Source organism: Hyaloscypha bicolor, assembly GCF_002865645.1.
Source record: "Hyaloscypha bicolor E unplaced genomic scaffold K444scaffold_50, whole genome shotgun sequence".
In the NCBI taxonomy this organism is placed as follows: Eukaryota; Fungi; Ascomycota; class Leotiomycetes; order Helotiales; family Hyaloscyphaceae; genus Hyaloscypha; species Hyaloscypha bicolor.
In genome coordinates this window covers 263,789-291,756 of record NW_020194552.1, presented here as the reverse complement: position 1 = coordinate 291,756, position 27,968 = coordinate 263,789, and the positions used below count along the sequence as shown (strand labels likewise).

The 27,968-nt window shown below is 49.6% G+C and overlaps 10 protein-coding genes across 10 annotated transcripts; 4 read left to right on the top strand and 6 right to left on the bottom strand.

The window, feature by feature from the left end:
* Positions 1-135: 135 nt before the first annotated feature.
* K444DRAFT_584288 (glycoside hydrolase family 3 protein) lies at positions 136-2,410 on the bottom strand (the record flags this gene model as incomplete). Its single annotated transcript, XM_024877857.1, has 1 exon — positions 136-2,410. One exon carries the CDS (start codon positions 2,408-2,410, stop codon positions 158-160), a length of 2,253 nt encoding a protein of 750 aa, XP_024740388.1. The 3' UTR covers positions 136-157.
* A 1,296-nt stretch (positions 2,411-3,706) lies between these two features.
* On the top strand, positions 3,707-6,212 carry K444DRAFT_651130 (general substrate transporter). Its single transcript, XM_024885680.1, has 5 exons — positions 3,707-4,126; positions 4,178-4,221; positions 4,271-4,351; positions 4,402-4,712; positions 4,763-6,212. Exons 1-5 carry the CDS (start codon positions 4,100-4,102, stop codon positions 5,821-5,823), a joined length of 1,524 nt encoding a protein of 507 aa, XP_024740387.1. The 5' UTR covers positions 3,707-4,099; the 3' UTR covers positions 5,824-6,212.
* Positions 6,213-7,097: 885 nt separating this feature from the next.
* K444DRAFT_522796 (putative sodium/phosphate symporter) lies at positions 7,098-9,037 on the bottom strand (the record flags this gene model as incomplete). Its single annotated transcript, XM_024874233.1, has 3 exons — positions 7,098-7,393; positions 7,451-8,908; positions 8,962-9,037. The coding sequence occupies 3 exons, from the start codon at positions 9,035-9,037 to the stop codon at positions 7,098-7,100; spliced, it is 1,830 nt and encodes a 609-aa protein (XP_024740386.1).
* A 3,731-nt stretch (positions 9,038-12,768) lies between these two features.
* K444DRAFT_522566 (glycoside hydrolase family 47 protein) lies at positions 12,769-14,670 on the top strand (the record flags this gene model as incomplete). The annotated part of the gene is made up of 4 exons (XM_024874219.1): positions 12,769-13,552; positions 13,608-13,828; positions 13,879-14,573; positions 14,622-14,670. The coding sequence occupies 4 exons, from the start codon at positions 12,769-12,771 to the stop codon at positions 14,668-14,670; spliced, it is 1,749 nt and encodes a 582-aa protein (XP_024740385.1).
* Positions 14,671-15,373: 703 nt separating this feature from the next.
* K444DRAFT_609689 (uncharacterized protein) lies at positions 15,374-17,248 on the bottom strand. Its single transcript, XM_024879621.1, has one exon. The coding sequence runs from the start codon at positions 16,858-16,860 to the stop codon at positions 15,565-15,567; it is 1,296 nt and encodes a 431-aa protein (XP_024740384.1). The 5' UTR covers positions 16,861-17,248; the 3' UTR covers positions 15,374-15,564.
* Positions 17,249-17,627: 379 nt separating this feature from the next.
* Positions 17,628-19,706, top strand: K444DRAFT_609687 (Annexin). Its single transcript, XM_024879620.1, has 3 exons — positions 17,628-17,893; positions 17,940-19,006; positions 19,064-19,706. Exons 1-3 carry the CDS (start codon positions 17,842-17,844, stop codon positions 19,346-19,348), a joined length of 1,404 nt encoding a protein of 467 aa, XP_024740383.1. The 5' UTR covers positions 17,628-17,841; the 3' UTR covers positions 19,349-19,706.
* A 1,647-nt stretch (positions 19,707-21,353) lies between these two features.
* K444DRAFT_609686 (uncharacterized protein) lies at positions 21,354-21,963 on the bottom strand. The gene has a single exon (XM_024879619.1). It carries the CDS (start codon positions 21,857-21,859, stop codon positions 21,701-21,703), a length of 159 nt encoding a protein of 52 aa, XP_024740382.1. The 5' UTR covers positions 21,860-21,963; the 3' UTR covers positions 21,354-21,700.
* A 471-nt stretch (positions 21,964-22,434) lies between these two features.
* On the bottom strand, positions 22,435-24,387 carry K444DRAFT_660960 (putative alcohol dehydrogenase). The gene is made up of 2 exons (XM_024886520.1): positions 23,486-24,387; positions 22,435-23,438 (listed from the first exon to the last, which is right to left on the bottom strand). Exons 1-2 carry the CDS (start codon positions 23,918-23,920, stop codon positions 22,884-22,886), a joined length of 990 nt encoding a protein of 329 aa, XP_024740381.1. The 5' UTR covers positions 23,921-24,387; the 3' UTR covers positions 22,435-22,883.
* Positions 24,388-25,020: 633 nt separating this feature from the next.
* Positions 25,021-26,511, top strand: K444DRAFT_522342 (HAD-superfamily hydrolase; the record flags this gene model as incomplete). The annotated part of the gene is made up of 1 exon (XM_024874200.1): positions 25,021-26,511. One exon carries the CDS (start codon positions 25,021-25,023, stop codon positions 26,509-26,511), a length of 1,491 nt encoding a protein of 496 aa, XP_024740380.1.
* Positions 26,512-27,311: 800 nt separating this feature from the next.
* Positions 27,312-27,689, bottom strand: K444DRAFT_626560 (uncharacterized protein; the record flags this gene model as incomplete). Its single annotated transcript, XM_024882669.1, has 1 exon — positions 27,312-27,689. One exon carries the CDS (start codon positions 27,687-27,689, stop codon positions 27,312-27,314), a length of 378 nt encoding a protein of 125 aa, XP_024740379.1.
* Between the last annotated feature and the right edge of the window lie 279 nt (positions 27,690-27,968).

Sequence of the window (27,968 nt, the reverse complement as noted above, 5' to 3'; positions counted from 1 at the left end):
ATAATTCTCCATCTACGCTGACCGTGACTCCTCAAACTTTCCACTGTAATCATTGTGTGATTATGAAATGTAAATTTTCTTGGTATATGTCAGAAGACAACCAATGTTACACCTTTATGATTCATCTATCATCTAACGCGGACCGCCATTTCGCTCTTTATAACCAGGTAATTCCTCGTACTGCCTTGGAATCGCCCGCAAAAGCTGCCACCTCGATTGTGACCTCCTGGCCTGGTAACACAAATTCACCAGCCACCCACCGCTGAAGAGGTCTTACCGATACGTCTATTGTGACACCCTTGAGTTGTCCGATATCCAAGTCTACCGGAAGGAAGCCCAAGAGCACTCGAGACGGGAAGTCGGGCATCTTTACGAGTCCATAGACTTGAAGAACATGCCTTCCGCCACGCGGCCCAGTATTTGCGACATCAACATGAATCTGCATGGTGTCCATAACATCGCCGCAGCCCAAAGCGCCGATGCGAAGATCTGTGATGGAGAAGGTGGTGTATGACAGGCCAAAACCTAAGGGAAATCTAGCTTCTTGACCAAGCTTGTCGAGCAGGTTCTGGCCATGCCAACGATCATATTTGATCTCTGTCGCGTCAATGTCAAAGTATGGAAGATGGCTCTCGTCTTTGGAAATAGAGAAAGGCAACCTCCCACTAGCATCAATGTGGCCAAGCAAAACATCAGCCAGACCGTGGCCACCTTCTGAGCCCGCATACCAACTCATAACCAATGAAGGGACCTGGTCTATCCATTCCTCCATGATAACGGCACCTGCCGCTATTATGGACACAACCGTGTGTGGATTCGCAGCAGTGACGGCTGCGATCAATTCAGCATCTTGAGATCGCAACCTGAGCGATCTGCGGTCCCCACCAGCCCCAACCTCAAGTGCAGATTCCAGCTTGCCATCGCTTGCATCTCCCTTCACTATGGCCAGCGTTTCTTTCTCTTCCATTGTTTCGGCAGGAGGCAACAAGTCTAGCAGGCAAACATCAGACTGTAACGATGGAACAACGTATTCACCTTCGTCAGTCGCATCATATCCTACCACACAAATAACGAGATCGACCTTTTCTGCAAGCTCCCTTGCCCGTTCCACCGAATCAGTTTCCTCGAGGATAACATCAGCTTGGGGAAATGCGGCCCTCAATCCTTCGACTGGCGTCACCACATGAGGAGCAAAGACTTGAGACGAACCCCTGTCACCAGTATTTGGAACATTGGCCAGTCGTCCGACCACGGCAATTCTCGATACCTTCCTTGGATCGAGTGGTAGCAGAGGCTTGGCATCAACTTCAACTGGTTCATTCTTCAGTAGAACGATTGATCGACCTGCTACCTCCCGAGCCAATGTCCTATGTTCCTCGCAGAACACGACGGAGGATTCGGCTTTACTTGCACCAATGTTCGCTGCGAACTCAAGCTGCTTCCGTAGTATTCTTGAACAAGCCATGTCTACAACCGACCAGTCAAGCTCTCCGGATTTCAACGCTTCCATAAGGTGCATGGCCCTCTGTTGTCTGAAGGGAGCCTCGATATCCAGACCATTTTTCAATGAAAGTGGGGCATCTCGAAGACCAAAAATGAAGTCTGAAATGACGAACCCATCGAATTTATACCCGTGTCGTAGAATGTCCGTGAGCAGAAGTTGACTTTGACCAGCCCATTCGCCGTTCACTGCGTTGTAGGAGGACATCACAGATGCCACGCCACCCTCGATGATGCGCCTAAAATGCGGGAGATAGACTTCATGCAGAACGTTCTCCTCAACCTTCACATCTACTCGAAAGCGAGCATTCTCCATCGAGTTCAGCGCAAAGTGCTTAACACAAGCCATGATATGGCCCTGCACACCTTGTGCAAGGGCAAGACCGAACTCCCCCAAGAGTATAGGATCTTCGCTGTACGTCTCTTGAATACGACCCCATGCAGGATGGCGCGGCAAATTGACGCACACCCCGGCGAAATAATTCGCACCCTGTGCCTTTGCTTCCAGACCGATTGCATCGCCGATACGTCGCTCCAACGCGATATCCCAGGTTGCGCCGCGAGCCATGGACACCGGGAAGGCCGTCGAGGCGCCCATGACAACTCCACGAGGACCGTCTGTGAAGCGGATGCCGGGGATCTCCAGACGTGGGATTGCGCCCATAACAAAAGGCACCCGGTTGTAGCGGTCACAAAGGATTCCTCGTAGGCCTTCGTAGAATGGCACATCGCCATCGAGGAGGTAGAGACACTCGACTTTACTCAATTCCGAGAGCAGTCTTTGCGTTGTTTGAGACAAAGGCTCTCCGTTTTCAAGGGCTTGAACTGCCTGCTGAAATGTGTATGTCGGTATTACCGTGTCTGTCAGATGGGGATCTCTGAGCAAAGTAGAGCCTGTAGTGGTCAACATCTTGATGTCGTCTAAAGGGTGTGTTCTCAAAGGTCTGGGGTTCTGGGAGAAATGGAAATGGTTCGTGGTGAAGAGAGATGAAGCAGGCTAGAAAGCAGTTCCCCTTAATGAAGCGGAGACTAAGTTAAGATCTAGGTCTGTTTCCGTCTACACGCTCAGGGACTGGGAGCACATGATGTCGGAAAGTCCACCTACAGCTTCCAAACACCAAAGTCGTTTTTTGGATGTCGTGTCGTGTCGTAAAAACAATCCGTGGAGCAAATAAAGTCCTGCAGTGCCGACATTCCGCGTCATACAGTCGGTCCGATCCAAAAGCGACAAAACGGTCGCCCTTTTATATCCATAATAACTTTTTAATCACAACCCCGAGTATTGCAAATAGCAAGGAACAGTGATTTTGCATAAATGGTTGTCTGATTAAAAGAAGCTCTGAAGGGAGCCTCTGGATCTAGCTAACTAAAAGGGGGCCGCTGAGTAAGCGAAGCTAAGCTCCCTAGTACCCGTATCCATACGACACCGAGTAATTAATACTAAGTAATGCAATTATAGAGAAGAAGCAAGCGAATAAAACCTATTAATCAGATTTTTAATGCGATTTGTGATTAATTAGTAATCGAGTTTTGAAGTGTACGGACGTTTCTTACTTTTTTGATTTCTGACCATACAAAACGCCAAAATATTTCACGAAAGTCACGTGTACCTAAGTAAATAATAAATTAAACTTAGACTTATAAGGTCTTATAAAGCTCCTTAAGCTTCTATAAGCTTGGTATATCTAGTAAGAGCTTAAATTTAAGAGTTATTACTAAAGAGAATATAAAGTATAAAAAGTTTATGATTTTAATCACGTGCAGCCTCGTATACTATACGAGATGTGATTTTTTACTCTTACAAAACGCCAAAATTTCTATGCGAGCTCGTATAAAAATGGTCACGTGCTTTGTAACTTCTGTAATATTAAAGGTATTAAAAATCGGAGACCAAGGAAATAATTACTATAAGATATACGATAGTTCCGATTAATATGATTTATATCAATTAGTATTTTGGTAGACTTTTTTTTTTTGTCGCTTTTGGATCGGATCGACTGCACTCGTAGGCGATTTGATCGCCTGGGGAATATCGGCAGCAACTGCAACTGACTAATGCGTTTGCGCCATTGTAAATGACCACTAGCAGCCCCTATTCCAAGAATACGCTAGTCGGGAAGTATCGGCTGCGCCTGTCTCACGAAAATGCCACACGTTGTCTCTCTCTCCACTGCCGTCCGAGAACACCCCCTCTACCGAAGATGGTCCCGGTGTCAAGCCTATGCGCACAAATGAGAGACGACACGGACTATTCATGTCTCACTTCTGTCGAATAGTCTTTGGTCTGTCAAGTCAAGCAATTAACCTGACTTTTTATCCATGCGGCTGGGATGATTCCCGGCTAGTATACTGCATTACTGGAGTCATGATCCAACATTCTATCAAGCTGAGGCACGCTAGCGGCTGTGGGGACTGGGGACCCCGCTCGGTGCCATACGGTCGGATTCTCTAGCAGAAGGCTATATAACTCGCGACCTTCTCGACATCCCTCTCGACATCTCTCGACGTCAGTGTTGTCTCTACTCAACTTCCTCAACATACGAGCAGGCAACCCTTCCTATCCCCGGTTTCTTTACAAGTCACCCATTTGCCTCCCAACATGGCAATCAATCCTAGGACCTACCAAGTAAGTTGTCCCGTGTAACTTACTCTGGCATCTTCTAATACCACGAAATAGTTTTTGGTTGGTGTTTTTGCTTCGTTAGGCTCGTTCCTTTTTGGGTACGCATCTTGGGACAAAGTTCGAAAACTCGGCCGCTGAAGCTTGTAGATACGATCTCGGTGTGATTGGTGGCGTCGTCGCATCCAAATCCTTTGAGTCTACTTTCAAAAATCCAGGCGCAAATGAGGTGTACGTCCATACCGTATCCAGCTTGCGATGGGAGCTAATTTTTTGTTCAGCGGCGCTGTGGTCTCTGTTTTTACCGGCGGCGCCTTCGTTGGTGCTGCTATTGCCGGACCTGCTGGTGATTGGTTTGGTCGCAGAATGACCATTATGATGGGTGCCATCGTCTTCTGCTTAGGAGGCGGCCTCCAGTCAGCTGCTCAGAATCTCGGGTTTTTGTACTCTGGAAGACTTATTGCGGGATTGGGTGTTGGGATCATGGTTATGATCATTCCACTATACCAAGCCGAGATTGCTCATCCTTCTATTCGTGGACGTATCACAGGTCTCCAACAGTTTATGTTAGCCATTGGAGCCACTGTCGCTGGTAAGTGTCTTTATTCCCGGAATACCTCAACGGCGCTGAACCTTTCATAGCTTGGACTACCTATGGCACCAATCTCCACCTTGGTCCTACAAACAACAACCAATGGCGCATTCCCCTTGGAATCCAGATTGTTCCTGCTGGAATATTGGCCATTCTTATTCTTCTCTTCCCAGAGTCTCCAAGATGGCTCATCGATCACGGCAAGTCGGAACAAGGCTTGGAAACACTAGCTCGACTACACGCCAGCGGTAACGACCAGGACGTCTGGGTGCGATCCGAATATGAGCAGATCGAAGCTGCCATCGCCCACGAGCATGAAAACTCTGCTAAAGGGTATCACGATTTGTTTACGAACAGGTCAAGCTTCCGACGTCTCGTTCTTGTAACGGCTCTCCAAGCATCTGTACAGATGACTGGTGTATCAGCAATTCAATACTTCTCCCCGCAAATTTACGCCACCTTGGAGATCCCTACTCAAGATGCGTTGAAGTACCAAGGCGTTAGCAACATTCTATCAACTCTGGCAATTCTTTGCACGATTCTCTTCATCGACCGACTTGGCCGCCGATGGCCCTTGATCATTGGCAACCTGATTAACTGTCTCTGTTTCATCATCGTCACAGCCGCAATCGCCTCTTTTCCAAACGCGTCGCGCTCGAGTCAACATTCCTTAGGCTGGGCTTTTATCGCGACGAATTGGGTGTACCAGATATCGTTCTCATTCACGTGTGGCTCTCTCTCGTGGATAATTCCTGCTGAGATTTTCGATACCAAGACCAGATCCAAAGGTGTTTCTCTCGGCGCGATGGTCTCATTCGCCTTCAACACGATGATCGGACAAGTCACTAGCCCAGCTATCAACAGCATCAACTGGCGCTACTTTCTGCTGTTTGTTGTATGCAACTTTACTAATGCCATCTTCTTCTGGGCGTTTATGCCTGAGACTGCGAAGCGCCCACTGGAGGAGATGAACGCCTTGTTTAGCGGTTCGTCCTGGTTTGTTCCGACAATGAGGAAGGAGGACTTTGAGACCCATGATCTAGAACAGAGACTGGCAGAAAACGAACAGAAGGAAAAGGCAATAGCTGTTGAGCATTCCGCGGAGGACTGAGGCTCCTTTGGTGTGGATCTTGAAAGGGTGAAGCGATGGCATACGGCCCTTCTGTGTATCGTTGCAAGTTTCGCAAGCCCAGAGTCGCCCCTAATCTCACATGTAATCCGATATTTGCTCTCAATGAGAAGGTCCTACATTATACTTATTGATAGCGTCCACTACCATGTCTAGGGACAGCACTTCATCCCTCTATAGCAATTACATAATCTATATTCTTTCTATTGCTGTTGGCAGAAGTGTGGATTGGTCATGAAGTCATATATAGTGGCAGATGTTTGTCTTCATTCTCTGTTATCTCCTTGATTTGCATTTCTATTCTGTATCTCTTTTCCTAATATTTGGTGGCTGCTACGTCGTGCCTATCTTGATCCCCGGTCCATGTTCAGCGGCCATTCCTCTCGACTATACCAAATACAGCTATAACTGCATGGCCAAAGTCTAGGGCAGGTTCTTAGGTGGTCGTCAAGGATCAGAACATTAAAATGCGAACTTGCAAAAGTACTTAAAGTACACACCTCGTAGTGCCGTACTTCATGTATTTGCCCAATTTTCCATGATACCCATGTCTTTTGTCATCTTCGCGTGCGTCATCAATTTTTCTAGTTGAGATTATCCGTGTGATAGTTACTGGCTTCGTAAAGCTTTCATGTATCTCAGGCGCCCACAAGTGTGCCGAGGCTTCTGTCTGCCAGAACCAATGCGCACAGCGATTGCAAAGATGTGTTCTGAATCCTAATAAAGATGCGTAGTTTCCACGAGGGGGTATTGCATAACTGCAAGCACACTCGTCATTGACCTTGGTAATTGGTCACGTGATAATAATGCGTCCAGCAGGCTTTGATGGCATGGACAGTTGTGAGATACCGAAGTACAGATCTGTTGAACTTCAAGTCTACGCCACATAAATCAATATAATCTCACAGCTAGAATCCCAATTCTCACAGCTAATTCAATCCATTATCTGCCGTCAACGTGGCCGTTCTTTTTCATTCAGGGGCTCGCTTACTTAGACTACCGCCTCGACTTCTCCGCAAGCTTGTCTTCCTGTTCGTACGTCGATACGCCTACTTGGGCTTGCGGAGTATAAACATGATTGGGGCTGCAAAGTGAACCACAGTATAACTGGATGGTTGTTTGCTATTACAATGATTGTTATCGCTTCATTCCTGACCAACCTCTATCCCCTTCAAACACCACAGCTCCAAGAATCGCTTACAACTATATACAAAGCGACCTCCTCTCCTCAACTCTCCTAGCCCCCAAAAGCCCATTTACTTCTTAGCAGCAAAGTGCGGCGCATTAAGCACAATGCCCATCAATACGCCACCCAATGTGCCCGCAATGGGGATGGTGGCGATCCAAGAGAGGAGCAAAAGGCCGACTCGCTGAAAGTTCACGGCTTTGAGAGTACCATTGCAGAGACCGACACCCACAGTAGCACCAGTGATACACATGGATGTTGAGACAGGGAGAGAGAATTGCGAGAAGACGAGCACGGTGATGGCAGCGCCCATTTCCATGGAGGATCCGCGGGAGGGGGAGTGGTAGGTGATTTTGTTGCCCATGACTATTTAAATTCTTGTCAGCAAAAATTGGAAATGTAAGAGAGGAGGAGGGGACGCACCCTTCATGATGTTATATCCGTACGTAATCAGACCAAGAGAGATCATCGCAGACAGGACAACCAGCTGCCAGACTGGCACGGGTGCCTTGGCAGCCGCCGCAGTACCAGTGTGCCACGCACCGTAGATGACGGCCCAAGGTCCAACCGAGTTCCCAATATCATTCGCACCGTGTGCAAAAGATGCCGTACACGCGGTCAAAATCTGCACAAAAGAATAAGTGTGCTCGACCTCGTTCGGGTATTTCTCCGCGTGGTCGTAAACCCTCTGCATCCTGGCTCCATCAGGGGTACCAGCGATACCAGTTTGCGCAGCATGGATGTCGTAGTGCAGGCCGTAGAGAAGACCAACAGTGACCATGGCCGGGATACGCTTCAACAAAATCTTCATGTTCTGAATCTCATAGACTTGTCCTGGTCCCATAGGGTTATCGCGCAGCGTGCGCATGCCCCAACCGATCGGGCCGCGCTTCTTGAGGAGCTTGGCGTGCAGTCTGTCCTGGCCTTGAGCCATGAGTTCTTTGTAGGTTGGTTGGTTGGTCTCTCCTGCGACAAGCTTCTTCTCGTTGTCCTCGGCTGGGCTGGGTACAGGCTGAATTCCCATTTCCGTCTTTTTGGCATCTGCCTCGGAGCCGGATTCGACAGAGCGCGCGGAAGAGTCGACGAGGTCTTCGTCTTCTTGCACGACGGAGTAGTTGGGTACGTTGGCGACGTCGGCATTAGCTGGTGCAGGACGATTCAACAGAGCAGGGCCATAGATGAACATCCACCATTTGACGGTGTTATCTTTCTTGATGACTTTGGCGTGGACGTAAGGAACGAAGAAGATTGCTGACAGGAGAGCGAGACCAGCACCAGTGCCCAAAGTGACGGTAGCGATGTACCACGCCGGCTTCTTGTTCAGGCCGAGTTTGGGGGAGCCTTTGTAGACAATGGACAACGTGCAGATTGTGCCGGCGATCAAGAAGAAGAAGGGTGCGGTGAAGACGGCCCATGGGACGGGATTCTTGCGCATGTGGACGACGAGCTTGACGAGCATGAAGATGGTGGCGGCGAAGCCGCCTGAGATGACGGGTGCCATTCCGAGACCAGCAAAAATGGCTCCGAGTCCCTTCCCATTGTTCCATCCCCATTGTACCTTTGAGGCTCCGACAGTTGCAACACCGACTCCGGCAACGGCCGAGATGAGAGAGTAGGTTGAGGAGACGTGGGCAGAGTGTCGTGTGCACCACATGACCCATGTCGAGGCAGCTGCAAGAGCACAAGTGAAAGCGAGCATTTGAACTCCGGCATTTCCTTGGAAGGCGGCGTTTGGAATGATACCATTCTTAATTGTGTCTGCTGTCCGTGCTCCGACCGTGATGGCTCCGAGCATCTCGAAGATGGTGCCGAATATCATTGCTTGTCTGTAGCTGATGGACCTGGAGGAGACACTGGTCGCCCAGGCGTTCGCAACATCGTCTACCAGTCTGTCAATATTATGACACCAAGAGGAGGGGTTCTGAGATACGCACTTGCTCCATTGTTGAAGGCATCGAGCATGGCAAAGAACGTGCCGATCACGAAAATGTAGGTGTATTGGCTCAACATCTTGAAGAGCAGTCGAATATCACACAGGATAGATACTGGTGCTGGATGCAGGGGATACAGAAGAGAGATAGAGAGTGCGAGGAAACAGCATTTTATCATATCTCATGTGCAATGTAGTCGGGACTCAGCCATCAGGTCAACCCCACCATCGCATCTTGGCTGTAAAAACCTTCATCCTTAGTGGCAATCTCATATCGCGCTCTGCACTTAAAAAGACCTCAGCGCCCGTGTTCACCTGGCAGAATATGATTCGCAATGAGGCGTTGGACCAGCGCCTCGGTCCAGCATCTAGCCATACCCAGCTGCTGGATCCGTCCTGCAAAATTCGATAATTGCGTGGGATCAACTTGGCAGTCTGCTTGGCTATGACTTGGCATCGTCTTGGAACGTCCGAAGAAGGCTTTATATATCTTGCATTTAGTGTAGAGTTGCAAGTGAGGTTGGGTGCTGCTCTTGGCGGGGAAAGCTTCGCCGTATGAGAAGTGCGGGTGTCCCCACGTGGGTGCTCGCTCACTCGGGCCAAGCGCTACGGTGCAAAAGTGGTGGATCCCGCTGCGTGCCAAGAGTTCCTCTCCAGAACACGACTTTTTGCACTCGCAGGATTGGGCGTTGCGGGATGCGAACTGACTTTGGATAAAGAGCCAGGAGTGCAAGGGAGAGAAACCAGAGGGCTGGTAGTCCAATCGATAGAAGATAAGAGGTTGTGAATGCTGGCACCCTGTGCTTGAAGCCCCTTTTTTAAGCGAACCGAGAGCCTCGAACACACATGGCACTGAGCTCTTAAATGCACTCTCACTCTCATGCTGGACATAGAGAATGAAATTGATGGCTGAACTTCCATCTGTCCTCTGGTCTCCGAAACAAACTATGGTCCTCCAGGTAGGTCTTGCTGCAAACACAGTCGAGCCGTGGAAATATTCTAGCCCGGTGGAATGAAACGCACTGGGGCTAGAGACGCAAAATCGAAAGAGATACGTGACCATACGTCTCAGGGAACGCTTGAAATTATCTGCTTCGATAGGCAGACAAAAGAACTAATTGGAGGTAAGTCCTATACTTGCAAAAGGTGAAAGTTATGCCGGCCGCAGATTTCGATTGACACTCGCCGATTTCAGTTCTTTCAACAAATGTAGAACTTTCACGGACTAATCAATCGCGACTTTGATCTCGGAATGACAAATCCATTTTTAGCTGGACAACATATTGCTACCAATTCATAAATTCTATGACAAACAACATCTGATGCGCGAAATGTGACGCAAAGAGCACAAAAGCAGAGGTTGGAATCTTCCTAAGATCGCTAGAATGACAACCCCGGCTGTAAAGTGCTCCCTTAGTATCCCTCAAACCACGAAACAGAATGTAAGATGCTTCCCTGCTATCTAGACCGACGCGGTACGCCAAAAAGCAACAACAGCCTCCAAAAAGCCCACAAAAGAGCCCCAAGAATCCTGAGCAGAAGATTCTTCCACATCCTCCCCACGTCGAAGCTGCAGCTGCGGCCTGTAGCCGGACTCTCTGGCTGTCTTGGACCCTACCAAGCGGGAAGAACAGCGTGAAGAAGCAGTGAAGTTCGTGCTGATCACCTATGCTCCTTCCGCACAGCTGTGCATGCTACTCAGTCGCCACAAAACGCCACCCTGGCGGGTTCCGTCACCTATCGTTCTGCTGGCGTGCACATTGTGACCTCGCATACCCCACGTCTTGTCACGGAAGCTCATTATCCCTGAACACGCCTAGCCCGGGCGCCCATGAATCTGCGTTAGTGCCTGAGATTGTGACGCCATCACCGGTTCGGCAGTTGCAGCTTGCGAGATGGTCGCTTTCGCAGCAGAAGCCTTCATGTCCACAGCTGAGGACACCGGCGTCGGAGAGGGAGCTGTAGAGACCCGCTGTTGCATTGTCTGCAGACAATCCTACTTAGATTTGCACGAGGGGTTTTGAACTTGAGAGGCACTGACCGTGGGTACAATATTGCGGACAGCTTGAAGATGCCCAGGTTTTTCTGTGCAAGAACCGCGAATGTATCCTCCAACAGCACTTCCAAACGGATCAAAACATGATCCATTGTCGATAAAATTAGCTCCCGCTTGACAGCATGTGCTTGCAGTAGAGCTTGTGCATGCTGTATCGTTTGCTGAGACTTCGTTGTCTAGAAGTAGCATGTTTTCGCGGTGGCTGCTCTCGACCCGTTAACCAAAAACAGAAGTACAGAGCACTCGTACAACCCGACATGAAGGCTTCGTGCAACTTTGCCAAAGCCAAAGTATATATATTGCGACCAGAAAAACAGAGATCGAGAACGACAGTGACAAACAGGTGGAGAAGTAGAAATCGGAATTTTTGAATATGGATTGCTTGTATTGCAGGACTTGGGGCTGGAACCTTGTTTTACCTCTTTATTTCTCTCCCGTCGACGCCGCAGACCTTTTCCAAGTGGGTCAGAGTGGAGGAAATGCTTGAAAGGAACTGGCTCGATTCTGAGGGTGAAGCTGGGGAATGAACTTATTCAAGGGAGCAGAGGCTGTGCCTCGCCTGGCCCCGAAGTGGACTTGCTCTCATTCCAACCTGGGTGGTGGGTAGGTTCAAAGATACGAGAAGGGAAAGCTTCTGGCGTTTGAGCAGCAGAGCCTCGAAGGATTCATTCTTGGATCATGAGAGCCCATTCGATTCCCGCTTGGCTGAAGATTTTGAAGCTCTCCTGCCCGAGGTTGGACCAGGTTGTAAACGTTTTGTCACTCGACATCTTCCAACGAATCCCTCTTCCATTCTTGCAACTTCACAAGTTTAAACGTCCCAGAATTTGGAGTCCTTCTCAATTTCACTATTCTATATTTGGACAAAAATGGTGAGATTTTAGTGGAGTTTAAGAAATTTCCGGCGCTGGCATTGGCCCTCTACCGTGTCTCGACGTTTTTCAGACAGGCCAGCTTTTTCAGGAAGGGAAGTGACCTTCCATCAAAAGGATTAAAAATCCGATTCAAGCACTTTCGAACTGGATCAAAAACGCAAGTGATGAACAAGCATTTGATCTCTGGCTTGGCAGCTATTGGACCCATCGTCTTAAGCCAATCAGAATGCCCGGAAGATCATGATTTAGGGCCCGTCGCAGGGGCACAAATGCCAATTTCAGGGGCTGACGAGCGAAAAAGAAGACAGACAGCCAACAGCCAACGCGCTTACGTTGGCTTTACACTTCCATGTGAGAGTAGTGAGAAAGAGTTAAATCAGAGAGAACAACCAATTTTTACAGACAAAATACGATTCTGCAAGGCGAAGCTCCCTTAGCGGCCGCCGTCAAGCCAAAAAAGCTTGCGGTTGTCAGGGGCGCGGGTGGCTGGGGAGGCGGGAGCAAGCGAGCCAGCTGGAGATCAGAGGCGTTGACCCCTTTTTCAGGGATCTGCAAATGTGTCCGATCCCAGCACCAATCACTCTTTAAATGGAAACCTCAAACGCCGCGAACCTGCTTCTTGAGATGCTAAGTCATCATCTAAACGCGCCCACAGCTGCGAGTTGGCACGGCTTCAATGAAACTGCCGCCGTTCAGCCCCGCGACACTCCCTAAAGGCTGAATCTTGTCAACTGTACCGAGAACTTTGACGCCATCAGAAGCACACGACATCCATTGCCCTCTCCCTGCCAGCTATTCCTGACACTCGATGGACTACGAGCCCGTCTCTTCGTCCGAGTTTTTCTCCTATGAGTACAAGGCTCGCTATCCGCCATCGTTCATGAACAGAGCACTCCGCCGGCTGCAGCGGTATGGAGTTGCGCCGCCTACCCTCTCCACACGGCAGATCCGCTACATTGCCTTCGCCATCTTCGTACTTGTAATATACACTGTATTTATACCTTCCCACGAACCACCACCACCACCACCATCATCATCATCACCACTAGATAACGGAGGTTTCGGCGCCGGCGAAGACTTCGTGCCCCCAACGCCAAAACCTCCTCCTCCCTCCAAAGGCAGCTCGAACAAAAATGCTAGTCCATTTCGAATACAAGCAAAGTTTGGGACCGAGACTGCAGCTGCGAAGGGCATAAGATTGGAGAGGCAGAAAGAGGTTAAGGAGGCGTTTATTCACGCGTGGGAGGGGTATAAGAAGCATGCGTGGCTGCACGATGAAGTGCTGCCCATATCAGGGGGGTATAAAGACCCATTCGTCGGGTGGGCCGCAACGCTTGTCGACGGCCTCGATACACTGTATATCATGGGCCTGCAGGAGGAATTCGAATACGCATTAGAAGCTCTGGAGAGTATCGATTTCAGCAAGCCGAATGTGGAGAGGGTACCCGTGTTTGAGACAACGATCAGGTACCTCGGTGGTATGCTGGGAGCATATGATATCAGCGGGGGGAAATATCCGATTTTGCTAGAGAAAGCGGATCAATTGGGCGAACTTCTCTTTCGTGCTTTTAACACGGCGAATGGGATACCGGTGCCTTATTACTTTTGGCGGAAAGAGGATAAGAAACTGCAAGGGGAGACCAATGTTTTGATTGCGCAGATGGGTGAGCTCGGGAACATTGAAAGGGTAAAAGGGATATGAAATGCTGATCATCCCAGGGTCCCTCTCGCTCGAATTCACACGGCTTGCTCAACTTACTGGGAAGAAGAGGTACTTCGATGGGATATCGAGGATTACAGGCTACTTGGACCAAGCACAGAACCACACTCTGATTCCGGGGCTGTGGCCTTGGACGGTCGATACAACGGGTCCTGATTTCCCCTCTGCAACCTTCACTCTAGGTGCTTGGGCCGACTCCTTGTATGAGTACTTACCAAAGGTAGTCCCACCCCCTTCGCCAAACGTGGCTCGGTATACTAAGATAAATAGGAACATATCCTTCTCGGCGGAAAGAGCGACCAATACCTCCGCATGTACAACACAGCTCTGGTCCCCGCCAGCGAATACCACTTCTTCAAACCCAAAACACCAGGCGACCAAGACATCCTGTTTACCGGGAAGGTAGAAGCCAGCAGCGGTTCCCCCGTCCTCAGCACAGAAGTGCAGCACCTCGGCTGCTTTGTAGGTGGTATGGTCGGTCTCGGCGCACGCATCAACGACTCCCCCTCCGAACTCGCGATGGCCATCCGCTTGTCTGATTCCTGCTACTGGGCGTACACAAACACCGCCTCTGGAATCATGCCTGAGGTCTTCTACATCGATCAATGTCCCGCTGAAGGCTCTTGCACCTGGACCGACGAGGAGAAAACCGGGTTGGGGAAACAATATGGATTCACACGGGTCGATGATTCGACCTATCAGCTCCGACCGGAAGCGATTGAAAGTATCTTCATCATGTGGCGCATCACAGGCGATCCAGAGTGGATGGAGAAGGGGTGGCGGATGTGGCAGCCTATTGCAAATCACACGCGGACCGAGATCGCCAACGCGCGGTTACGCGATGTGACGAGCGTGAGTCCGAAGCAGGAGGATGGTATGGAGAGCTTTTGGTTGACGGAGACGTTGAAGTACTTTTATTTGTTGTTTAGTGAGCCGGGGACGGTGAGCTTGGATGAGTTTGTACTGTGAGTTGCCCCTCCCCCCTGCCGCGAGCCGGTGCTGACGAGATTTAGAAACACGGAAGCGCATCCCTTCAGACAGCGAGATCATTTACTGACTTGAGCACAAAAACGGCGTTGGGGAAGATTTCAGGATGCCATGAACACATACTGTATATAGAAAAGATCTTGCGGCCACTAGAGGCTGGACAAATGGGTGGGTTTCTCAATAATTTCCTTAGAGGAAGGGAGCTGGAGATCAATGGTATAATAGAAATAAGTACAATGACCACTGAACCTTCTTCGTCATTTCTTCTCTACTTTATTTTATTTTTCATCGCATTCAAAAGACAAACCCGCTAAAACATGACACAAGCCCTTGACAGCAACACTTCATTTACATCTGCAAGTCAGACTATTCCTTGTAACATCTCTTCAATGCTAGGAATCTTGCCAAGAGATTATGAATTTATGATATAGCAGCTATGCTTCTCCACATAGCTAGAAGTGCACACCACGCCAAAGTCCATTCGTAGAGGAGGCAGCAGCTTGGTTTGTGGAGAGGCATGGAGTGTGTAGGGGATATAGGACGGTTCAAGAGACAGGCAAAGAGGGAACGAGTATACGTGACGAGTCGAAGCTTGTTAGAATAGGAAAGCGGTTCATATGATGAGAGAAGGGGGCATGCGTTCGACTAGGAGTGGAGATTGACAGCACCATTTAAGGACACCCGTCAGCATTGCTAGAGGAGCGCAAAAGGAATTGTTCAGAACGGATATGGGGCTGTGAAAGACAATTCAATAGCCAGACTATCAGAAACACAAGTCGAGAGTCTCAGCCAGATGTGTTCCGGCTTGACGAGAAGGCTTTGTTGAAGGTCTAAATGACTTTTGCACGTTACTTTCTTCAGTAAGCCCGGGTCTATCTAATTTATACTTGCCTTTCAACTGACTCCAAGAGGTTCGGATCAAGTCAAGTTTGTCCTCAAACATCGAGCTCCAATGTTGTACACTCAGTTCTATGAAACAGATACCTTCGGCTCCTCGCCCACTTTCCTCTTCTTCTCTGCCTTAGCCTTCATCCCCTCCATGGCCCTCTTCTGCTGCCTCTCCCATCCCACTTCTCCCGCCTTCTTCCAATTGTCGAGGACAAACTTCTTTACAACCTCCAAATCATGGAATCCCTGCTCGCTCTTCTTCGCCGCATCGGGAACGGTTCCCTCCCACTCCTCGCCTTCCATGATAACCACCTTCAACTGCCTGATTGCCGCTCCTCTGAATGGTGGATCGACATCCTCGGGTATGCTTCCCTTGATTTCTCTCCAAAGCTCATCTTCATGTCTCGCCAGCCTCCACGCCCTCAACCTCTCCTCGTACTCCGTCTCCACTCCCCATTTCGCAAAAGCCTCTTCCATGACTTGTTCACGGGTGACCTTGCACTCCCCACACCACCCCTCCTCCCTCAAAAGCGGGATAAACTCCTCGATCCACTCGCGAAAAATAGGTCTCTTCGCCATGCGCTGTCGATCATTATGCTTCAACTTCTTCTTTCCCTTCTCGCCTCCCTCTTGGCCCCCTACCCCTCCCTCAACTTCCCCAACAACGTCACCCACCCCTCCCTCCTCCTCCTCCCCCTCTACCTCCTTCTCTTTAACCCAGAACATCCGACACCCCGCCGCAAACTCGAACATCTGCCTCCTACTGCCAAACTCAGACCACCACTTGCTCTCATCCAGCCCAAGGAATGCCAAGATTTGAGACGGGGAGTCGGTCAGGAAAATCATACTCTTCTTCCTGTCTAGCAGCTCGATTTCGGGGATGCGGAGGTACATGCCTTTGTCGTTCACGGTGAGGCCGAAGGGACGGATGGTCGTGCCGAGGATGTTCCAGAGGTCGCCGTGTGCGGCGTGGAAGAGGTTCCAGGTCAGGTCCTTTGAGTCTTTGCAGACGTGGATGTCGATTTGCACGTACTTCTGCTCCTCTACTTCTTCCGCAGGCCACGGAACAGCGAGGTTTATCGTCGGGTTCCCAGACTCCAATATCGAGGCAGCTGCGCCCAATGTTTTGGAAAGGTTCTCAGCGACGGTTTTGGGGGGCGCAGTTAAGGTGTCGAAATCTCGGGACAGAGGGGACGCGACCATGATGTCGATATCCCCGAAGTCTGGCTTGCCTGGTGCTTCGATGGGTGAGCCAACATGTTGATAGTGCTTCCGTAATGTATCTAATGTTTGCGAGAGGATCTTGGTGTAGATTTCTGGGGGCATTCGAGGCGTGGGGAGAGCTGGGGAATGTTTGTTGAAGGCGTTGCCGCCCATGGCGAGGGTTGTCGTGAAGCTTCGGAATAGAAAGGTCAATTGTCGGGCAGAACGGGGAATGCAGACTCGTGGTCGCGGTACATAAAGAAGAAGTGCAAACTTATAGAATGTACGGAAAGGAGGGAATAATTTCGTCATTCAATTCGTGAATGACCCAAGCAGCTTGCTGTGAGACACGGTCACAATGTTTGGTTGGTTCGTGGTGAGAGGGGAGGAGGGAATCAGAGGTTGGCTTGCCGTTCCTGCAGCCACGCTGCATGCTGCATGCACATGTCTCAATAACTTTCGACCGTTATTATATCGTGAGTAGCACAAGAACATTGAAAGTTCAAACGTTTAGCAACAGCTGCAATGCTATTCTTCGAATCATCCAGAGTTCCGCCGTCGCGAACAGGGGAGCCTGGACTCGACGTCATTTCAGCCCTATGCAGTGATTCCAGCGTGCGGTCGCAAGCTTATTATTATGCGAACCTCTTCACGATCCACTTCCCCTTAACTAATCCTACATCAGACCAAGACCAACCTCTCCTTCACATCTCCTTCGCATCGCAACACCTAGAATATCACACGACCGAGGCAGGCGCCTGCAAGTACACGCCATTGCCAAAGTTACACAAGTCCGAACACTCGCATTCCCTCCCTGCCCAACGCTCACAGCCAAGCCGCTTGCGGTGGCTGAAGCAGCCTCGCCCTCTCCCCACCTTCAACCATCCACACATCGTGCTGCCCAGCCCCAGCCTTCACCAGGAAGGCGGTCCAGCCTGATTTTACTCGTTAGCGCGCACTGCCCCTCCAGATCAGCCAGACATCATTGGGCTTGCGACGACCAAGGTACAGACTGTCGCCTGCACGTACGACGACCAACCATAAAAGCTTCCTTTCCGTCTTTGCTACCCCCTTCTTGCTCTTCTCTTAACTTCTCCCCTCTTTTATCACTCGCAGATTCGCAGACGGAACTGAATTGATACAGCAGGAACAGACATGGCGTATCAGGGCGGATATCCTCCTTATGGCGCTCCCCCGCCTCAGGGTCGTGAGTACACGCAATTGAGATGATGACATACGCTGATGGTAAACAGATTCCCCTCAACCGCCCTATGGACAGTATCCTCCCCCTCAACAACCGTATGGCCAACCTCCTCCTGGCCAACCGGCTTATGGTCAACCGCCTCCAAATCAATACCCTCCTCAAGGATATCCCCCTCAACAGCAAGCGTATGGTGCGCCACCCCCAGCACAGTACGGTCAACCAGCATATCCTCCTCAGCAGCCCCCATACGGTTCTCCAGCTCCACCGGCAGGCCAATATGGTCAACCAGCATATCCTCCACAACAGCCAGGTTATGGCCAACCTCCCCCACCGCAACAATATGGATCCCCAGCTCCTGGATACGGAGCACCACCTCCTCAGCAATATGGAGCACCCCAACAATACGGCGCACCACAACCATACGTTCAACCCACTCCTCCATCTGTAGGATACGGTCCTCCTCAACAGATTGCTTGGAACGGCGACGCAGACGCAGAAGCCCTGCGCAAAGCCATGAAAGGCTTTGGCACCGACGAGAAGACCTTGATCCGTGTCCTCGCAGACAAAGATCCCCTACAAGTGAATGTTATTCGTGATACCTACCAGCGCAAATTCCACCGTCAACTCATAGCCGACGTACAAAGCGAAGTAAGCGGCTGGTTTGAGGAGGGTCTATGCGCTATTATCCGCGGCCCATTGCTTACGGACATCCATCTCCTGAAAGGGGCAACCGATGGACCGGGCACGAAGGAGAAAGTGCTCAATGATGTGCTGCTTGGACGCTCGAATGCCGACCTACGCGCGATCAAAGAGGCCTACCTGAAGACATACCGCACATCTCTCGAATCTGATATCAAGGCCGATCTTAGCATGAAGACGGAGAGGCATTTCTTGATGGTACTTGCAGCGAACAGAAATGAAGAGAGCACACCTGTGATTCCGCAGCAGGTGGATCAAGATGTCATGGAGATATATAAGGCGACGGAAGGAAAGGTTGGCACGGATGAGCTGCTGGTGTGCAGTATTTTGAGCCAGAGGAGTGATGCGCAGATCAGGGCTATTGCGCATACATATAAGCAGAAGTTCACCAGAGACCTCGAAACCGTCATCATAAAGGTAACCCCTTACCTCCCCTCCCCCTTCCCCCTTACCCTCCTAACGCTCAATTCTTAGGAATTCTCTGGACACATGGAAGCAGCCCTCCTGCACCAACTCCGCACAGGCACCGACAAAGCAATGCGCGACGCCATGCTCCTCGAGGCTGCCATGGCTGGCGCTGGTACTCACGACGCCTTGCTCACGAACAGAGTGATTAGAATGCATTGGGATAGGAACCATATGAATAATGTTAAAGGCGCGTATCAGCATAAGTATCATCGCAGTGCGGTGAGCAGGATTAAGAGCGAGACGAGCGGGGATTACGAGAAGCTGCTTGTTGCTGCTTTAGGTGAGCATTAGGTTGAGGCGGGGGAGAGACAACGGGTTGGATTGGCACGCGGGAACTGGTTTGGGAGGCTGTATAGTACGAGTTTAATGAATTTGATACCAAGCTTTTTTCTTAAGCCCCTGTAGTCAAAAATCCAGTGAAACGGGGGCATTTCATGCCTGAGCTGGCTTCGAAGAATGTTTTTTTTACCCCTTCACTATACACTCGTCCTCATTTCTATTTCTAGTGGGAATCATTGTACCGAGGCCTTCCTTGTTAACCTCGGAGTTTAGCCCTTAACTAGAGCAAATGACGCTCCCTTAATATTAATGAGAGTAAAAGAACCGGTACCCCCCTCCAATAATCGGCAGTCTTCCGGTTTGAAATAAGAGACACGATAATCGGTTTCGGGTCGCTGATTTAAAATAGAGATACGGTAATCGGTTCAAGCTCGCCGATTCAAAACCAAAGGAAACTATTTTAATAAAACCACTCCCTAGTCGCGTATAGTACCCTCCGACCAATTCGGACGACTCGGACGATTCTACCCCAGGAGAAGTCCGTTTATAACGTTCTCCTGCCGACGATTTGCCCTCTTTTGCCGACGAGGGAAATGAGGAGTCAGACTCTAAGGAGACCGAGAGCCGGTAAGACCCCGGCAAATCTAGCTCACTAGGGCCGAGATTAAGTCGGACGTGGAGGTTAATTCTGGCTCTGAGGTCGAGATCGAGTCGAATAGGGACGACTCCGGTTCTATGGACGATTCCAATTGCTTTTAGATCGGACCTACTATATTTAAGCAAACTCTAGTGTATAAATATAAAGTTAAATACGAGTAAATTTCTAGAATATTATAATATTTTAAAAATTATAAATTATTAAAATCCTATTAATGGGATTTATTGGAAATAGTTTAGTTAAATTATATTAACTAGGTAATCTTAGCTAAACCCTTTTATTATAACCCCGGTGGAATAGAACAAGTTCCGGGAGTGTGTAGACAGGAAACCGTCACATGACTCCTGCTCTCTCTACTTCAGAAAAGCCGCAGCTACAGTATAAATCCCCCCTCTTGCTACCGAGGGTCTCTCTTTTCGTCCCTGCAGCAAAATCTAGGATATCCCCTCCACCTTTCACAAGTCCAGGAATAAGTAGCATCTTGCATTAACTCGAAGCACCCAACTCCCTCTCACAACCCCCCCATTCAACATGAGGTCCTCCGCCTCCCAATTTCTGGCACTCCTGACCCTCACTGCAGCTGCTCCTATCGTAGAGCACAGCCCTGTACGCGCCTCTCTCTCGCCTCTCAAAATCTTCCCTCTACCCCTATCTTAACTTTCCACGGTCTTCCAATCCATCCCTCCACGCTCTCCTTCCCCGTCAGGGAACGGAAGTGTGCAGCCTTCGTACGTCTCACCACAACTGCCTCCCCACTCCCCTCCCCCAAACTCAATCCCGCAATCCCCTCTTTAACAAGTGAAAAAGAACAATGCGGGATGTCGACATCGGGGGTAATGAAGAATTGCTGTCCGGACTATAGATGCTATTTCGGTAATAGCCTGAACCCTAAATCGGGGGTGTGTATAATTATAGTCGCTGCAGCTGGTTCTAAGGACTGATCATCGGAGGATGGATGGTTGGTCGATGGGATTGTTGGGCGGTTTGGAGTGCGATTACCTGCACAACGGAAACCCTACCGTGCAGAATATGAAGCAGTTGACGAATTTCAAATCAAAAACCGCGGCTTTGTAAGAACATATATCGCATGAATCGATATCAGCTGCCCGTCCCTCTCCCCTCTGATCTTTCACTTTCTCCCCTCTCCTAACAACCACCCGCCCTTGCGATACTTCGAAGTCGTGACAACGGGAAACAAAACAACAGTGCTCGTGCTACCAATGATTCTTCTGTGCTGCACAGATAGATCTTAATCGTGTGTTGCGCCGCTGGTAGCCTTGTATGCAACGGCTCTTCTGTCCTGTTTCGTGCCCGAGTTATCTGATGCCTTGAGAGTAGGTGTGAAGAAGAGTTTACTTTGCGAGGCGCATAATTGCCTTATAATTTAATATACAAGTCTCGCTCTCATCGAACTAGGTTTCTCTTCCCCAACGAAGCATGTCGAGCAGCCACAAGAACAAGATTTCCACCTCGTCCAACACCATCAACCTCAAACAACATGAAGTCACTCTTCACCCTCCTCGCCCTCTCTTGCCACATGCGCTGTCGCTGCTCCCCTCGTAGAAGCAGAAGCTGAAATCGATACCGTGGGCACAGCCCCACCATTTCTCAAACATCATCCTTCCTCCCGCCCTCCTCCACCAACTCCCCCCTTTTACCTTGAGATGAATTCAAATTTAACACAATGCAATTAGGCCCTCAACCAATCACGCTTCAACCCCTTCAGTCTCCATCCTGGTGATGTAGACGGTGGATGTGATGGCGGTATTCAATCCCCTCCCCTCCCTCTGGAAGAGAGAAAGAGCGAAGAAGCAGGAAGAGAGGGAGAAAGAGAGAAAGAAAACAGAAAGAGCAAAAGTTGACATTGAAACAGAAATCTTCGGCGGCTTTGGATGGACGTATATTGGTTGCTGCGCGGGGTATGTGTGTGGAGGGACTTCGGGGGCATGTCGGTGGGAATAGATGAGGGTTTGGTATTGAGACGAAGGAGGGAGACACTTGCACTTCCTTCACAAAGGAAAGTCTTAGCGGACGGTATCGAAGGAGGTTTTAATGGCAGAAAGACGGAAAGAAATTTAGATTAATTAATTGGTGCGATTCTGATATTGATGTAGAGGAGAAAACTGGTAAATGTGGATGCGTGGAATGCGAGATATTTTGAGGGAGAGAAGTGAGAGGTGGGTTGGTATTGTTACGCCTCTCAGATAGCACGAACACACCTTTGAAATTTCCTTGATAAACGGGACAGGATGATTGTTGAGATCTTGGTGGAAGTACGTTTCAATCCTTGGAAAAAGCTATGAAAAACAGGGTTGACAATGTCCCCGAGAACAGCTAGAAATTCAAATACGAGAAAGTTCAGAGTTTTGTTGCAGATTGCTCGAATGTCCCGAGTTGGTTTGGTATATTGAGCATGTCAAGTCAAATGTAGAATTTTGCTGGGTGTTGAAGGCAAGTCACTGTCGCCTTTCCCTTAGAGTTTGGTTGCTTATGTATTCCCCAAAACCCAGTGAAAAATCATCACTCGTGTCAAACATTGGGACGAAATAATGCAAAATCTTGTATGACAGAGAACCCCGCGTCGAATCGGCATCCCAATGTACCGGGAACCGCGGACCCTTGAATGCCATTTACAAAAACGGTTGAGGAGGGTCGGTTCACCCTGGACATCGAGACCATTCTCAATGTACCCAGAACTTTTGAAACATTGAGCCGATATGCAACAAAACTTGGATGGGGACAATGCTGATTCACTCTTCAGCTTCGCCTACATATCATATCCCTGTAACAAATGAAGCCCGACCTGCGAGACAAAAGGTGGTATTCTATCAAGCATCTAAGATCCATCTATTCTATTTTATCCTATCTAAATCCCCAAAATAAATGCTGCTACGCACTCTCCTCCGGCCACACATCATACCCAAACGTATCCTTCATGTTGACAAACCTGCTCCACCGTCCCTTTGCCACCTTATTCACTGCCTCGAAATCCTCATCGCTCAAATCCACCAATTTCGCATTCCCCTTAATCCGACTCTCATTGCTGCTCTTCGGTAAGACAGAGTATCCCCTCTTCAATCCCCACGCAATCAACACTTGTGCCAAAGTCCAGCCATTCTTCTCTGCAATAGCAATCAGGTCCTTGTTCGTGCTGACTTTCTCTCCTGTGCCTGGGACTTGGTCTTGTGAGCCGAGTGGCGAGTATGCAACTGGCATTATAGATTTCGACATGCAGTATTCGATGAGCGGCTGTTGCGGGAGGAAGGGATGGATCTCGATTTGGTTTATTTGGGGCTTGACTTTGGCGTATTTGAGCAGCGACTCGATGCCTTTTTCTGTGAAGTTGGAGAGCCCGATTGATTTCGTGAGGCCCTCGCTGTACAGCTTTTCCATTGCTCGCCAGGTGGGCTCTGGATTCTCGGTGAGGGACTTGTTGATCACATACTAAAATGGGCGTTAGCTTACGTATGCAGGAGGGAGGGTTTGCTTACCTTTCCGTCGGAGCCAATCTTGACCGTTCCGTCGGCGTTCTTCTCTGATGCTATGGGCCAGTGTACCAGAAATGCATCAACGTATGGTGTTTGAAGCTTCGCCAACGAGTCCTTCAAGCTCCATTCCACGTCCTCTGGTTCGTGGAGGTGGTTCCATACTTTCGTCGTAATGAAGATATCGGATCTCTTGACAGAGGGGTTCTGAGAGAGAAAGTCTCGAAGCCCAGACCCAACCTCGTCTTCGTTCCGATAGAACCAGGCACAGTCGAGATGTCGGTATCCAGCATTCAAGGCATGCACAACAGCCTTATGTGTTTCCCCTTTGCTGCCTTCGTTGGCAAAGGTTCCGAAGCCAAGAGCTGGCATCTCCACGCCATTGTTCAGCTTGAGTACCGGCCCTGTCACTGCCGTTGTCGTCTCTGCGTAGGAACCCATTGTTGTTTCTGAAGGATTGTATGTTTCGAGAAGAATGGGATTCGAAAGGTGTCTTCTACGAGTGGTCTGTGCTGCGTCACTTCTTGTTACCGTAAGTGAAGGATACTAGTCATCCCGTCTCAACAGCTGCAGAATCTGCACGACTATTCTCCGGACCGTGGACACAGCATGTTGCCATTCTCAACAGAGCGGCATATGACGTTTGCGTACCCGTATTATGGGATCTGTAACCGATACTCGGTGTTTCTGGTCAGGTAGAGTCAAGACCCTGAAAGAGTTGACGTCGTCCAGCAGAAGCCGTACCTGACAGGGGGAAGACGCTATCGCTCAGATCCTTCTAGCGCGTTTCGCTCTTCTCTTCTCTCCTCAGCATCACCAATCACACGCTTCACTCGGCACATCTTCATCATGATCGCCATCGCCCATCGCGGTGGGTCTTTAGGTAAGGCTCCAGCTTGCATCAGAAAAGAGGAACAGGCAACGTGCCATGTGGATCTCCCATCCGCCTGTCACTCGTCCTCGGCGAATTCATGGGCCTTCAAGTCGACGGCCCCGCGCTAAGCCTTCTTAAACGTCATCCCGGACCCCTTTGCTTCCACTCAAACAGCTTGATATGAATAGCTCAGCTTCAGTCTCCCGAGAGATCCACTCAGTGACCTTATCTAACCAGGTGCCGAAAGGCTATTCCAATAAGATTTTAGGCAGAGAGCTCCTAGTTGAAGCTTGGCTCAGCCTCAGCATCAATCCTGCGCTCCGCTTTTGATAGAGACTTTCCACACCGTCATGTTATACACTGGAGCTCGAGTTTCATAGTGAGTCCTGGTACGACGGACAACTTGCTCTTGTGGGACCTAAGGAAGATAACGGGAGCTCTCTTGGCCACCATGACGACATTCACATGCTGGGCAGTTGTGCAGTTTTGCGGCGAAGATTCTATTTTCTAGTGTTGTTTCATTGATTTCATTCCAGATATATACGACTTGGAGCCCGCACAGGGGTAGCCTGTTCATCCAGTCGAACTTCTCCTTTGCCCATTCACGTCTACAACAGAACCCAACCCAGTCTCTGCCTCCCCTTCACTTTGTTTCAACATCCTCAAGATGCCTGCCTTCGACGACTCCGACTTTGGCGTTGACACCCCACAAACACCAAAGTATGACCACCTGCAAAAGATCATCAGCCATGGTTCTCCTGCAAAGTACAGCCACACTATCCACCCTCCAACCCATCACAATGGAACAACTGGGACAATCGAAGTCCCAGCAACGAGATCACAAACTGCAGAGAGCGAAGCCCTCATGCACTCCTTGAGCATTTCACCCTCGCAGGTTGACAGACGAGGCTCACGAAACAGCTTCGGAGCTTCTCTGCCAATTCCAAAATCGAAACGCCAATCTCGTCTTTCATCGGTTGCAACTGCAGATGGAAGACCTACGAGACCTGGCATGCCATCCATCCAGCCAACCCGCGACATCCTATCTTCACAAGTCCAGGATATGTCATCAGTGAAGACAGCTGCAGCAAAGGACATGGCATTTGCCTTCGACATTGATGGGGTTCTTGTCCATGGGGACCGCCTGATTCCGGAAGGAAAGCGTGTTCTTGAAATTCTCAATGGAGACAATGAGCTTGGGATCAAAATTCCTCACATCTTCCTCACGAACGGATCCGGAAAGCCGGAAGCTGCACGCTGTGCCCAACTCTCAAAGATCCTCCACTCACCCATCTCCACTGAACAATTCATTCAATCTCACACACCCATGTCGGCTCTGGCAGAATATTACGACACCGTTCTCGTCGTTGGTGGAGAGAACTACCAATGCCGCGAAGTAGCCAAGCAGTACGGTTTCAAAGACATCGTAGTTCCCAACGACATCGTCGCCTCGCAACCCACCCTCTCCCCGCTCAAAGAATTCTTCACCGCCGAGCAACGGGCCACCTCCACCCCCCGCGATTTCAGCAAAGTGAAAATCGACGCCATCCTCGTTTTCTCGGATTCCCGCGACTACGCCACGGACCTGCAAATCATTATGGACCTGCTACAATCCGAGGACGGCGTCCTCGGCACACGGGCCAAACATCCTACCAATCAACGCATCCCAATTTACTTCTCACAAGGCGATCTCCTCTGTCCCACCGAACATCCTTCGCCGAGAATGTCCCAGGGAACATTCCGCATCGCACTTGAAGCAATCTACAAAGCCATCACCGGCGTGGAACTCGAGCGCGTCGTCTACGGGAAACCAGAACTCGCAACCTATAAGTACGCGGACGATGTAATGACATCCTGGATGGACACGATCCACAACGAGGAACGACTGCCCAAGAACATCTATATGATCGGCGATAATCCTCAGAGCGATATTATCGGCGGGAATATGTATGGATGGAATACTTGTCTGGTGCGGACGGGCGTGTATCAGGGGGAGGGCAACGATAAGCAGAATCCTGCGAGCTTTGGCGTTTTTGATAATGTGTTGAAAGCGGTGGAGACAGCGTTGAAGAAAGAGCTGGGGCAGGATTTTAGGACTGAGTGGAGTGATGCCATGAATCCTGTTACCGCCGGACACTCTGTTTCGGCGATTGAGTAAGTGCCTCGTAGCAGACATGGAAACGAATTTCTTTACCTGGGGCGGTGCACTAAGACGGAAGGAGCATAGACAGAGGGAATGGCGTACATAGATTAGATCGGCGTCTGGTATACCATCGCTCGCATTAGCTGCGAACTTGATAAAGGATCTCATTGAGTTGAAATGTAACGATTCAAGCCCCCCGCCCTTTCTCTCGCGCCACCCTTCTCCTTCCCGCCTCCTCCTTTCTATTCCTGCATTTCAGTAACCACCCGAATCCAATATTGAGCAAAGTCGTAATCCAAGCTCTTTCCCTATCAACTCTTTTCAACCCGTCTATCCCCGTCACGACTTTTCCTGTTCAATTAAGAACCCACAACCCAATTTTACCACTCTTCCTCACGAGCCCTTCCTCGCCCGCCGAAGACAAGTACAGTACATCTCACTCCTCCCCTAGTTCCGCCTTCTCTGCCCTACCCCACATCTCTCTGCATAAGTTCCTCCTTAACTTTGCCATTCGAATGCGGCCGTCCAAAAAGCTGGATAGGCTTTTTCGGGACATAGATCTTTTCGGGGGTTGTTGTCCTCGGCGGTCTAGGCGGGTTTGGATTTGATTGTGCGGCTGTCCAAGGAGGCGGAGGTGAAGCACCAATTTGTTGTTCGAGGGCGGCCCTCTTGGTTGCAGGTGCCTCGAAAGAGTCGAGGACGTCCTCTTGGTACTGGGGTTCTGCTTTCTGACGGCGAAGGGTTCGAGGCTGGCGATGGAGTGAGGGGTTGCTGGGTGGTTGTTGAGAGGGAAGAGGGACAACGTCTTCGTCGGATTAGAGGGTCGGGAAAGAGTCGAAAATGTCTTCTTCTTGAGCATTTTCTGTCTCGTGTGTTCGAGGCTGGGGATGCAGTGAGGGTTTGGTGGGTCGTTGTTGAGGGGGAAGCTCGACAGCCTCTTTGGATGCGATCTTGCTCGGAGGTGGATGGGATTCTTGAGTGGTGATTTGTATCGTTGTGTGCTCGTTTTGTGTTGGTGGAGAATCTGGGGTATTTCCAGTGAGTAGAGATTGAGGGTTTTCCTTCTTGACTGGGTAGTCGAGAAGGACGATTGACGCCGTTGGAGTTGAGATTCCAGCTATAGAAGGATTAATGTTAGGAGCTGGTGCGTATTCCCCCCGTGGGGAAAGACTAACGGATCCAGAGTTTCCCATTATTAAAGCTGGGGAGAGGAAAAGTAAGTGGCTGGGAATTGCAATCCGAATTAAATTTGGAGGCGGCCAACTTCAAGTCAATTAAGTTCCTGGAATGTTCGTCACATGACTTTAATGCCCTCCTAATTATAAAACCTTATAATTTTTAAGTTTATAAAGTAAAGAGCTTATTTCTTCTTATTTCTTCTTATAAATAAATCAAATATTACTTGTATAAGATTAATTTAATCTTTAATTTAATAAATTAATTATAAAAGTAAAAATAAAATAATTTTTTAT